At 38.6% G+C, this 14,421-nt stretch overlaps 1 protein-coding gene across 7 annotated transcripts in view; it reads left to right on the forward strand.

Moving 5' to 3' along the window:
• Positions 1–14,421, forward strand: part of LOC106598658 (T-cell surface antigen CD2) — an 80,808-nt gene that overhangs the window by 51,408 nt on the left and 14,979 nt on the right. Inside the window, exons 2-5 of one of the 7 annotated variants that reach the window (XM_045716745.1) lie at positions 3,528–3,842; positions 4,249–4,527; positions 4,671–4,792; positions 6,354–7,032. The exons of 5 other annotated variants lie outside the window; for them this stretch is intronic. In XM_045716745.1, the coding sequence (XP_045572701.1) occupies positions 3,528–3,842; positions 4,249–4,527; positions 4,671–4,792; positions 6,354–6,389 (752 nt within the window). In that variant the 3' untranslated portion in view covers positions 6,390–7,032. Of the gene's footprint in view, positions 1–3,527; positions 3,843–4,248; positions 4,528–4,670; positions 4,793–6,353; positions 7,035–14,421 lie in introns of those variants that run through there. One more of the 7 variants, XM_045716746.1, reaches the window with a different exon arrangement.

Below are 14,421 nucleotides of genomic sequence, written 5' to 3' on the forward strand. Positions count from 1 at the left end.
TTAGCTCAACCATCCCGCGGGGGGACACCGATACCGTAGAGGTTACTTAGTTAGTTGAGAATAAAATGGGCTTCTTCTTTTTAAATAGATCATGCCTCTCCTTGAACAGCAGAAAGCAGATAATTCAGTCAACTTTCCTGCCAGTACTAGACTACGATGACACTATTTATATGAGTGCAACTGCCACTACACTGAAACCATTAGATTCAGTTTAGAACAGCACACTTCACTTTATTACGAGTTCATTACAAATCATTGCTTTCTATATCAGAAAGTAGTCTGGCCCTCTCCTAAGTCTTGTAGATCAATACACTGCTCTCTTTTTGTTTATAAAGCCCTCTTGTGCAAAGTTCTGTCATACTTTACTTCATTGTTAAATTACAGACATACGAGTTACCAGACCCCATCACAGGGATGGCTAACTCTAGATGACCCATTGATAACTACGGAATTAGGTAAATCTGCATTGTTTTTGGAATGATCTGCAGAGCTCTCTGCACCCTGATACTCTGGTGCCTCTAGGGCTGTTCAGGTTGTGTACATGCAGGGCTCTCTGGCAAAATGGGTTAGCGGGATACCAGTCGACAACATCCAGTGAAATTGGAGGGCGCGCAATTCAAATAAATAATCGTAATATTAAACATTCATCAACATACAAGTATCTTATATCATTTAAAAACTTAAATTCTTGTTAATCTAACTGCGTTGTCCGATTTACAATAGGATTTACAGCAAAAGCTTACCATGCAACATATTTTTCAGCCAGCACAGGCTTCACAAAATCACAAATAGCAAATAAATAAATCACTTACTTTTGAAATCTTCCTCTGTTTGCAATTCCAAAAGTCCCAGCTACAACATGAATGGTCGTTTTGCTAGATAAAATCCTTCTTTAAATCCCAAAAAGTCTGTTTAGCTGGAGCCATCAATTTCAGTAATCCACTTGTTTAACATGCAGACAAAGGAATCCAAAAAGCTACCATTAAACTTCGTCGAAACAAGTCAATCGACATTTCTATTTAATCCTCAGGTACCCTAAAATGTAAATAAACTATAACATTCCATACGGAAACTAGTATGTTCAATAGGAAAATAACATTTTTAAACGCGCGTCCTCTTCCTAGCGCGCCGAAGGACTGATATTGTTCCGGTGGTCTCTATACAAAAACTCAAAATTCTTACTCATTTTTGAAGAAACAAGCCTGAAACCTTGAACAAAGACTGTTGACATCTAGTGGAAGCCATAGAAATTGCAATCTGGGAGCCGGAATTACATAGGACCCATAGCTTTCCATTATAAGAACCTGGGTGCTAAAAAAACAAAAAACAATTCTGGTTGGTTTTTCTTCGAATTTTCACCTACCATATAATTTATGTTATAGTCTCAGATATTATTTAAACATTTTTTTAACACAACTTCAAAGTGTTTTCTATCCAACGATACCAATTATATATATATATATATATATATATATATATATATCCTGGCTTCTGGGCCTGAGTAACAGGCAGTGTACTTTGGTCATGTCAGTCCGGCGGAAATTCAGGAAAAGAGACCCTAGCCCTAAGATTAAAAATAAAAGTACAAAAAAAGAAAGTAATAAAAGATTGTGATTTTTTTTTTACAATGATGACATTTTAGTGATTGTGCCATTAACAGCAGAAGAAGAATTTGCTATCTAGAACCTTCTTCAGCTGTCCCCATAGGAGAACCTTTTGAAGAACCGTTTTTGGTTTCAGGTAGAACCCCCACCCCAGGAGGCTCTACATCCGGGGTGGGCAAACCTTTTGGCTCGAGGGCCACATTGGGATTTTGAAATTCAACAGAGGGCCGCATTTTTTGGGGGACCAATTGTTTGTTAAAATCAATTTGGGGGGGCCTCTCGAGTGGCGCAGCGGATTAAGGCACTACATCGCATTGCTTGAGGCGTCACTACAGACCCGGGGTCGATCCCAGGCTGTGTCACAGCTGGCTGTGACTGGGAGACCCATGAGGTGGCACACAATTAGCCCAGCATCGTCCGGGTTAGGAGAGGGTTTGGCAGGCCGAGATTTCTTTGTCCCATCACGCTCTAGCGACTCCTGTTGCGGGCCTGGCGCATGCACACTGACACAGTCGCCAGTTGTACAGTGTTTCCTCTGACACATTGGTGCGGCTGGGTTCCGGGTTAAGCGAGCATTGGAACAAGAAGCAGTGCGGCTTGGCTGGGTCATGTTTTGGAGGACGCACGGCTCTCAACCTTCACCTCTCCCAAGTCCGTATGGGAGTTGCAGTGATGGGACAAGACTATAACTACCAATTGGATACCAAAAATTTGGGAGAAAAAAGGTGTATGTCTCGCGGCCGGTTTGAAGTGCCTGGTACTTTTCCCCCAACTTACTCTACATGGAACCGAAAAGGGTTCGACCTAGAACCAAAAAGAGTTTTACCTAGAATCAAAAATTGTTATGCTATGGGGACAGCTGAAGAACCCTTTTGGAACAGTTTTTCTAAGAGTGTGTACAAACAAATTCGTAGAGCTACCAGTCCTGTCATTTCTTTCCTAACTGTCACCATCACATCAGGCCTTTACAGTTTTTGTCGATTGCTAAGACACTTTCAATTAAACTTTTAATGACACATAACCTAATGAGCACAGCAGTATTCTTTTTTGCAAAACTGTAAGTCATTTCTCATTGCTTTCACACAAAATGCAAATTCTAAGCAATTTTTTTGCAAAACAGTAAACACATCTCTCTACAAAAGAGGGAAATTTCAGTTGAGTAAATCATGTCAAACTAAATTAAAACATTTGGTCACAGCTGATATGAATTACTCCTATGATTGTGAACTACTTCTGCACGTGTGCAAAACTTCTTTGCACAATTGTTCAATCAGCAATCAGTCCTTATTCATGCATTAAAGAGGTCACTCACCTCTGAGTTGCTGTTTGCAAGAATGGACCAAGTAAAGGACAAGGTCAAAGGAGAGGTAGAGGGGCCCATAGAGGAAGAGAGGTTCAGATGTGACATTCTTTCTGCATTGGTCTTTGGTCAAATCATTTTAGGACAAAAGAATACAGCCCATGCTGTGATATGGTTACTTGTCTTTATGGTCATAGTCAGTACATGGTTTGTTGGAAGTATTTGTGTTTCTGTGGGGGATTTAAAGACGGGAATCAGAAGTCCACTTCACAGCATTGCTCCCTAGTGGCGATGACCCAGAAATATAAGAGATTTTTACCATGTATGGGTATATTGATAGTTGTAGTTAGTATTTATTGGGCCGTTGTGTAACGATTTATTTCATTAGATAAGAAGTTGATGGATGTAGTTGATTTTGTCATGTATTTAAGTCTTAATGCATTTAAAAAAATGAAATGTGTCATTTTGGCCAACTTGTTTCAGTTTGGGGCTGACTGTTAATTCTGTGTGGACACTTTTTCTCAAGCAATCAAGAAAAATTAATTTGCAACATTGCAATATTAGAGAAGAACTATGATATTTAAGTCAATGCGTTGATATTGAGTCTCTCTTTCTCTCCACAGTACTCTGCTCAGCCCAGTATTCTACCCAACCTGAGACTTGGCAGGTGAAAGGCATCGTGGGAAAGTCTCTCTCTTTTCCAGAAAGGGTGTTGAAGTCTGGCACTTTACTTTATGGAGACCTTGGCAACATTGCACATGTGTACCCTGGTAAACAAAGTAATACCAACCTTGAGAAGAGATTTAAAAAACGCCTTCACTGGAACAATGTTACTGGATTCTTCACTTTGTCAGACCTACAAATAGACGATTCTGGGATTTACACTGTGGACAATGCAGATGAAGAGATGACACATGCATTTCAGCTGACTGTGTACTGTAAGTGTGTGTGCTGTAAATTACAAAATCATTAAAATGGTCGTTTTATTGGTTCGGTAAAAAACTGAGCGATGGGGCTGGAGAAATGTAACCACTCTCAAATTCATAGACAGAGCTATGGATAGAAGGACTGATCAACCATTATATAACAATTATAGTTGTAACCATGTTTTTAGACTATATAGTGTTTGCTTACAATTTCTTTGTTTACAAACACTGGAGTAAAACAAGCTGATGGGTTCTCTGACGGGGACTAAGCTCAGGAAGCATTTATAAGTTATATTCTTCAAGATGTGTCCAAATCATGAATGTATAAGTCCAAAAATGTATGTAGCATCTGCTCTTTGCCAATTTAAAGATAAGTACCATTTCACCAATTCCCATTTATTCATTATTTGTCTTCCAGATGTTCTGTCCAAACCTCAGGTGACGGTCCATGATAACATCTCCTGTAGCTTGGTGTGTTCTATGGAGAACAGGAGAGAGGTGACCCTGTCCTGGTACAAAGGAGGGGAGATACTCAACCAGACCAGCAGCCCTGACCTCAACATCATCCTCTCTATACCTCTCAAGGTGGATGTACAGAACAGAGACTCTTACAGATGTGAGGCTGCCAACCCAGTCAGCAAGGGGACAGCTGTTGTTCCACATTCCTGTATAGAGAGTGATCCCTCCAAGGTGACAGGTAAAAAAAAAACATGTACAGTGGCAATGTTACATTGCAGTATCCAGACAATACCAACTGCTATATGAAACTATAAGTATGGTAGAGCTCATTTTATGAAACACTGTTTTAATTAAAATATAGTTTCTATCTTTTTACTTCAGATGGTGATGAGAGGACTCGAGGTTCTCTTATTATTGCTGTAATCTGCATTCTGGTTGCTTCAGGACTTGTTGGTCTTGCAATATATCTTAAGAAGAGGAGAAATGGACCATATCTCATGCAGGTATTCATCTTTTAGCGGGGAGATGTCATTCCGTCAAAACATGTTGTGCAGAACCTTTTTTAATGATCATTGATAGTTTTTTTGGAAAACGTAGGAATTCTTTGCCTGAACAACAGCTACAGGTCAAATAAATATGTATCTTCCACACTTCCTCAGCTATCTCAGACCACTTCTCTAAATGTTGATAAAGCAGAAGGCACACACACACACAAGCATGCTCGGACAATTACTTTATGGGTTCTCTGACGCCAAAAAGACTGCTAGTACAGACACAGGTATCCATAGTAACATGAGACCTATGTGTTTGAAGAACTTGTCTTGGGGGTGAGCATTGGTGCATATCTGTCAGTTACTCCCACCCACACTGTATATTTAATTTCCATTATTTGCCTTTATAGATTCACCCGAAAGAAAGCAAGATGACATTCTGTATGCAGAGAACTCACATTAAACCAGCAGATAACCAGGTTACTTACTAATAATGCTACAGCCTGATAAACATAGGAGATGTAATACAGCAGCTTTAGCAGCCCTGATGGCTACAACTGTTGACTTTAGCTCTGTGCCAGTGGGTTAATGTGGTCTTGAGTTGCACAGACCACCTGAGTTTGATACCTGGCCTGATGTCATTGCATCCAGTTTTGTCCATGTGATATGGTTGGGTTGCACAATGAGAAGCCACACAGCTCATTTTGTTCATACACTGAACAAAAATATAAATGCAACATGTAAAATGTTCCCATGTTTCATTAGCTGAATTAATATATCCCCAAAAGATTTCATACGCACATGAAGCTTATTTTAATGAAATTCTGTGCACAAATTTGAGTGCATCCCTGTTAGTGAGCTTTTCTCATTTGCCAAGATAATCCATCCACCTGACAGGTGTGGCATATCAAGAAGCTGATTAAACAGCATGATAATTACACAGGTGCACCTTTTGCTGGGGATAAAAGGTCACTCTAAAATGTGCAGTTTTGTCACACAACACAATGCCACAGATGTCTCAAGTTTTTAGGGAGATTGCAATTGGCATGCTGAGGAGTATTTCTGTCTCTAATAAAGCCCTTTTGTGGGGAAAAACTCATGATTATCTGGGCCTGGTTCCCACGTGGGTGGGCCTTTGACCTCCCAGTCCCACCCATTGCTGCACCCCTGCACAGTCATGTGAAATCCATAGATTACGGCCTAATGAATTAATTTCAATTGACTGATTTCCTTATATGAACTGTAACTCAGTAAAATCCTTAATTGTTGCATGTTGCATTTTATACTTTTGCAGTGTAGTAATGCCTTTGATCTTCCTGTGTCTTTAACAGTATTTGCCAACTCTATGGACTCTTAAACTTGGCTTCATGGTTCCTCCCACTAGATTTAAGAATGGTTCTAGATGTGGTGACTGTTGAGTTACCTAGTCCAGAACCATGAGAATAGATAAGAGAGCATCAGACTTGTCTTCCTCTGGTACAAAGTATCTGATAACGAAACATGATCCTTTTTCTTTTTTGCTACACCTTTTCTCATCCCCCCTCTCTGCCCCTCTTTCCTTGTTCCTCTCCAGCCTTCCCTCCCTACCTCTTTCCCTCTCCCTGTCTAGGAGGAGTGAACAGGCATACCAGAACTTGATCCGCTTAGAGACAACCCTGAGCTGACATCAGTTTATTATACACTCCAGTTACATTGCATCGCTGCCAGCGAGGATGTTAACACTGCATGAAGGAGAGCGAAAACAGGAAGTTACTGAGAGGGTGACATGATCATTCACATCCAAGAGAAGGCATTACATTCTAAAGAGGACGTTAACACAAAATTATAGTAAAGATTAATCTAGAAAACTTAATGGAGGCACAGTTGTTACTGGAGAAAATTCCCATTTAACTATTGCATTGTTGTTATTTCAGACTTCCTGTGTTGGTCATTCTTTTGTTGAATTAGGGCCTTGGTGAAATTCACTGATATAGACAAATTCAATAACTATGCCTAGAGTTTTTAGTGGGTGATCTCTTTTTTTATTTTTATTTCACATTTTTTTTAAACCAGGTAGGCCAGTTGAGAACAAGTTCTCATTTACAACTGCTACCTGGCCAAGATAAAGCAAAGCAGTGTGACAAAAACAACAACAGAGTTACACATAAACAAACGTACAGTCATTAACGAAAAATAAAAGAAAAATAGAAAAATCAATGTTATGTGTGTGCAAATGTAGAAGAGTTGGGAGGTAGGCAATAAATAGGCCCTAGAGGCGAAAATAATTACAATTTAGCATTAATACTGGAGTGCTAGATGTGCAGATGATGTGCAAGTACTGGGGTGCAAAAGAGCAAGAGGGTAAGTAATAATATGTGGATGAGGTAGTCGGGTGTGCTATTTACAGATTGGGTGTGTACAGGTACAGTGATCATTAAGCTGCTCTGACAGCTGATGCTTAAAGTTAGAGAGGGAGATATAAGACTCCAGCTTCAGAGATTTTTGCAATTCGTTCTAGTCATTGGCAGCAGAGAACTGGAAGGAAAGGCGGCACAGTGGAGATAAGCCTAGGCATTGAGTGACGATTTATAGGTTAAAACAAATGGAACCTATCTAAATACAATTCACTAGTGTGTTTGCTATGCTACTGCTGGGCCAAAGCTTATTTTCAGTACTGTCTGTTTTGTTTAAATGTAGGTGCCTCCCCTGTATCTTTTTATAGCTGGTCATTGTTTAGCTTGCCAGTGGATAGCAGCTATGTACATAAAAAGCAGATATTTGGTTAGGTATAGCCACCTACTCCTTATAAGCAATGGCTGTTAGGCTACATTGGAAACAAAGTCCACAAGGACATTTTTCCTTTCACCATGTAGATTCTATTGAAACATTTCTGAGGGGTATATTTTGATTTTCCTTTTGACTCAGACAAGTATCTTTGGTGACATTTTACTCTTATTGCTTTTGGCAAAATGCAGATATGATTAAGTGTAGTTCAGATCTTGCTTTGACAACAACTGTGTTCATGCAGTTTGAATGTACGAAATTAACAGTTTATTATGATGGACCATTTATTGCTTGTCCTTTTCTAGCTACACAGTATGTAGGTCATCATATCTTAAGAATACAACCACTCCCTCCTGCACGCTCCTACATTAGCCCACATAGTGTATAACTATGAAAAAATATCTTCCAAGATATTTCATTTTTATATATATCAAGTAGAAAGGGAAGAGGTAGAATGGCAGCTGTTGTCTCTTTCGGATGACAAGTCACCTGGTACAGATAATCTTGATGCCAAATTTCTTAGTTACAGCTAACCAAATATCTTCCAAAATCTCTCATTCTTTTTACAAGTGCTTGATGTATGGGGTGTTCCCAGAAGTCCGGAAAGAGTCAAAGGTTATACCACTACCCAAGGATAAAAAAATGTGCATTCACTGGTCCTGATAGTCTTCCAATAAGCTTGCTGCCTGTGTTAAGAAAATTATTGGAAAAAATTGTTTCTGTACAAATCAAGGATTATTTCTCATGTAATGGTCTGATAGCATGCATACAGCATGCATACAAAGAAGGACATTCTACAAGTACAGCTTTCGAACAAATGACAGATGATTGGTTAAAGAGTATGGATGACAGGAAGTTAGTTGGTGCAGTGTTGCTAGATTTCAGTGCTGATTTTGATGTAATTGATCATGAACTGTTACTAGGTAAACTCAAATGTTATGGTTTTAACTCTCCATCTCTATCCTGGATGGAAAGCTATCTATCCAGGAGAAGGCAAAACATGTTATTTAATGGTAGCTTTTCAAACAGTAATGATATACATTGTGGTGTTCCTCAAGGAAGTTGCCTTGGCCCACTTCTCTACTCTATCTTTACTATTGATTTACCTTCAGTAATGAACAAAGCAAGAGTGGTCATGTATGCTGATGACTCTACAGTGTATAGCGCAGCATCAGAATGTTATGAGCTATCAGATGTACTGAGCAGTGAACTAAGAATGGTGTCTGAGTGGGTTGATATGAACAAATTGGTGTTGAACATTTCTAAAACGAAATGTTTTTTATTTGGTTCAAGATATATGCATGCTGATGAAACCCAATTTAATTTGTCGATGAATAGAACGCATGTAGAGCAAGTAATTTTTTTTTTTTAAACTACGCAGCTTTATCATGGTCAGAACACATAGATAATACTGTTACTAGATGTGTAAGGGAATTTTTGTTACAAGAAAATGTTCACATTTAACACACTGAATCTGGTGATTCAATACCTAGTCTTATCACACTTAGAGTACTGTCCAGTTATATGGTCATCTGCAGCAAGAAATATATAAAAAAAAAAGATTCAAATCGCTCAAAACAGGGCTGCCAGATTAGCTCTTCATTGGTCTGTCTGTATGAATATTATCCAAATGCATCAGAATCTTTCATGGCTTCACATTGAAAACAAATTACTATCCAGTCTTCTGATTTTCTTTAGGAATGTTATATTAAAAAAAAAAAACTATATTTTTCAGGCCAGTTAGTACATGCTAGCAACGTGCATAACCACCAAACCAGACAGGCAAATTCAGGGCAGCTAAGACAACCCAAGCCAAGGACAAATTGCCTTAAATCTACTTTTTTATATAAAGCCATAGGGGAATGGAACTCTTTACCAATTCATATTTCTCAGGCAAAAGTAAATCCACCTTCAATAAAAAAAAAAATTGAACATCTAATGCGATAGATCATATGACTGGAAAGCATCAACTGAATGTTAAATGTGTTTCCTGTCAGGTATTTTAATTGTCTGTATTGCCTACTTGTTGAATGTTTGAAGTCATGATTTGTGGTTGTTTGTAATGTCTTGTTAATTGATGTTGGACCCCAGGAAGATTAGCTAGCATTACGGCGTTGGCTAATGGGGATCCTAATAAAAAAATATATGAAGTCAAAGACTTACCCATTCATTTAATTTAAAGGTATACAATCTGGGATATTTCCTAATGTTAAAATGTTAAATGTTAAAAATCACCCATTCAGCTTGAAAAATATACTTACCTTAACACAACCCAACATATTATTTAAGTTTACTCCATTGTTTTATATACTTTTTTTGTAAACAAAGAATGTCTTACTACTAGGGATGCACGGTATATCGGTGAACATATCGTAATCGGACGATATTAGCTAAAAATGCCAACATCGGTATCGGCCAATGTCTAGTTTAACGCCCGATGTTCAAAACCGATGTCAAAGCCAACATGCATACCTATATAATGAAGGTACATGATGTAAAGACGCCACGTCAAATTTTGCGCTATACGTGCAACACAGCATTCCTAAACTAGTCCACAATGTCTGCTGTGTGGATCGAGCAGTCAACACGTCAAAATTTCAGCGAGACAACTCAAAGGCGAAATCTATTAAAGCCAAGATAATGGAATTCATTGCCCTTAACAATCAACCGTTCTCTGTCGTGGGTGACGTTGGCTTTCGCCGACTGGTCGAGCACCGGTTAACACTACCAGGTGCACTATTTTTCCGATGTTGCCCTAACAGAGTTACACAGTAATAGCTTCACTGCTATTAGCTTCACGACATACATACTATGGAACGCCGTTTAAGTCTCTGCGTGTCAAAAAAGATACAGTAGCACTGTCAGAGCTGTACAAAAAAGTCAGCAAACACAGGCCAGAAAAGATGTGTTTACAATACCGCGTTGGTAATAAAGCATCATTTGTTCGACCACAACTTCTGGGGTAGCTAGCTTTAGCTTGGTACCTAGCTTGCACCAACACAACCAGCCTGAAAACTACTGACCAGTAAAAACTGCAGTCACTTTCATTATTCTTTGCAATGATTTAGGAATCCTTGTAAGTATTAGCTAGGTTGCCACTTGTTGTTTGCCTATTTAAAATAAATAGCTAGCCAGCTACTTAACCCTGTTGCCCTAAGCAGCCAGCTAGCTTCATCTGGCTAGTGAGGCTCGACTGGACTTGGTTATGTGTTGTGAAACTAGCCACAATAAGGATTAGGCACAATAGTGGAAGTTGCGGTTTGCCTTCAAAATAAAAATGTCATTGACAGTGATGCAAATGAAAACAAATGGTAGAATTATTCCAAACTTTTATTTTGAAGGCTAACTGGCAAAGTCCTCTATTGTGGCTAATCCTTATTGTGGCTAGCTTCACATAGATGGGTCCGACCACCATTAATCAAATAAGAACTGTTTTATAAATTAGGGTTATTTTAGATGATGACACCTAGCTATATAGATAGTCTGCTTAAGTAGCTATAGTTAGCTAGCTATATTTTTTGACACGCAAAGACCCGAATGGCGTTCCATAGAAATCCTGGTTGAGAATGAAACGACTGAACAAATGAACGAAACAGCACAGCATGTAAGTGAAATAAATAGCTTTTGATTATGTTTTACTGGTAATGGGGACATACGTAAATGCCAACAAAATAGCTTTTTAGTCAGTGTGGTGTGTGTAACCTTTATTTAACAAGGCAAGTCAGTTAAGAACAAATTCTTATTTACAATGACGGCCCGAACAGGGCCAATTGTGTGCCACCATATGGGACTCCCAATCACAGCCGGATGTGATACAGCCTGGATTCGAACCAGGGACTGTAGTGATGCCTCTGGCACTGAGATGCAGTGACTGACGGCTGCGTCCGTATGTGTGCGTGTTAACTATAACTATAATAGAATGTTTAAAAGGCTGCTAAAATGTTGAATACCGGTTATCCGTATCGTTTTTTTTTTGGCAAGGAAAATATTGGATATCGGTATCGGCCAAAAGTATCATATCCGTGCATCACTAATTGCTACAACATACCTCTGAAAACTGTCAGTCGTTGCAGCCATAGTTGCATTCAAGAGTTTCTCCAGAGACATTTATCCAGAAACCCACAACCTCCAGATGCTGGTTTTAATGTTTGACCTAGATAGTTTGTGTATGTATTGATATGTAGGCTACGTGTGCCTTTTTTTTTAAATTGATGTAGTTCTGTCTTGTTGTCTATTAATGTTAATGTTCTGTATTTAACTGATAATGCCAGAGAAACAGGTGTTTGGAGGATATATCCTTCAAACACCGACTTTGAGGGCATTATCACTTTTATACAATGGGTTACCAACATATTTAAATAATGATTGACATATTTTCATAAAAAAATATATTTTGATGAATTTATTCATATTATTTAATCTTTCCACAAGATATAGTCCCGAAACAAATCTAGGGTTGCTACCCAAGCCTGCTGGTCGTTCATTCTATTGGTTCGGTTGCCAGAGACACAACCCAGTTGTTCATTCTAAATGTTCCATTGCCATACTGGTTCTCATCCCTTGCTTGCTAGGTAGCCAACTACGGCTAACTTACAGTCACGTCAAACAGTGCAGACAGAATAACAGAACAGAACAGAACAGAACATTCATAATAATGAGCTAATGAGGTATGATTTCGCCTGGCATAGAAAATGTGCTCTCTCGTTAAGACTAAACTGGAAAGACTGCAAACTAGCTGCATTTCATTTTACCTTTTTTCAACTTACAATTCTGATGCCAGCTGATTCATGATTTCGACGAGCTGAGAAACGCTGCATGCCTCTCTCTCTCTCTCGTCCCGACCCCTACAAGTTCATTGCTATGGGACAGATGGAGATCGAATTTGAATATTGAAACAATATTGCAAATGTCGCAGAGACAGACAACAAGGTTTATACAAATCTCTACTGTTGAAAACTAAATGTTAGTCTAAAAGAAATGTGAGATAATGTCTAAATGATTTTTGTATTGGAGATAAAGTTTATAAATTGTTTGGCTGGGCTGATGAGACAGTGGATTGCGCAGTCAGATGGAACAGAGTAAATAGGCATTTTAACGTCAGATAGATAAATATACACCGGCTGGAATTTGCATTTAACCAATCAGCATTCAGGATTAGACACACCCGTTGTATAATATGTCATGGTTCATGTTTTGTGTGGACCCCAGGAAGAGTAGCTGCTGCTTTTGCAACAGCTAGTGGGGATCCTAATAAAATACCAAATGTAGCCTACTTCTAGGGTCAAATTAGAAGGTACCACTGTAATTGTTGGGTGGTTTTCAAGTGTGTTTCTCTATTTAATGAGTTTAAGTCTATTTGGGATGTTTTGTCCTGTTACTTTTACATGTCTTATTTGAAAATAATTTATGACTAATCCTATTAAAATTCATACATTGCTTTCAAGGAAACAATGTGTTTTTCTTGTAATGTATTTTCCACATCTAGTGGTTGAATGTTTTTATATTTCAGTATACTGTACTATACATACTACACTATTTTGTACTCTGAGCCAGTGTACTGTATATTGTAAGTGTAACTTAAATCATGTGTCAGCAAAATGTTCTCAAACCTTTCTATGCTTTTACATTTGAACTGTGGCCATGCATTATTGTGCCAATTTATATTTTATATAAAAACATGTCTTGTAAATTATTCCATGCCAATTATTATTATAATCACACTTGGTCAGAAAACATGAGTGCTTCATTTATCATTCTGTGTATTTTTCCACAAAGTTCAGATTGTGCAATGTTGTGATTCCAGTGTTTTGTTACAGGAAATGAGTAACATTACTGTATGAAACACAGATTAGCCATACAGTCTTTCTGGTGCAGGGGTGTCTGGGTGTTGAACTTTTTCACTAGAAACGAGCCTATATGTATAAATAATTAAGTGTGTAAAATATATGTAGTGAACAAAGTGAACACCAAATTAAATAGAACCTATATGTTGTGAAGAATCTATTTATATCATCAAGGAACTCAGGGAAAAGACAAGAGAAGAATGTAAATTCTCCTTATAATTCTCCTTTCTTGTAACAACACAACAAGCAACCTGGTCTCAGAGAAAGACGTATAATACTATACATAGCATTCGGAAAGTATTCAGAACCTTTCCCCTTTTCCACATTTTGTTACGTTACAGCCTTATTTTAAAATGGATTAAATTACATGTTTTCCTCATCAATCTACAAACAACAGCCCATAATGACTAAGTGAAAACATGTTTTTAGAAATGTTATCGTATATATATATATATTAAATACTTTATTTACATAAGTATTCAGACCCTTTGCTCTGAGACTCAAAATGGAGCTCAGCTGCATCCTGTTTTCATTGATCATCCTTCAGATGTTTCTACAACTTGATTGGAGTCCACCTGTAGTACATTCAATTGATTGGACATGATTTGGAAAAGCACACACCTGTCGATATAAGGTCTCACATCTATGCAGCACTCCACCAATCCAGCCTTTATGGTAGAGTGGCCGGACAGAAGCCGCTCCTCAGTAAAAGGCACATGACAGCCTGCTTGGAGTTTGCCAAAAGGCTCCAATAGGACTCTTTGACCATGAGAAACAAGATTGAACTCCTTGGCCTGAATGTCAAACGTCCCGTATGGAGGAAACCTGGCACCATCCCTACGGTGAAGCATGGTTGTCTTTCAGTGGCAGGGACTGGGAGACTAGGGAAAGATGAACGGAACAAAGTACAGAAAGATCCTTGATGAAAACCTGCTCCAGAGTGCTCAGGACCTCAGACTGGGGCGAAGGTTCACCTTCCAACAAGACAACAAGCACACAGCCAATACAACGCAGGAGTGTCTTCGGTACAAGTCT

Source organism: Salmo salar, chromosome ssa04 (genome assembly GCF_905237065.1).
Source record: "Salmo salar chromosome ssa04, Ssal_v3.1, whole genome shotgun sequence".
NCBI classification, from domain to species: Eukaryota; Metazoa; Chordata; class Actinopteri; order Salmoniformes; family Salmonidae; genus Salmo; species Salmo salar.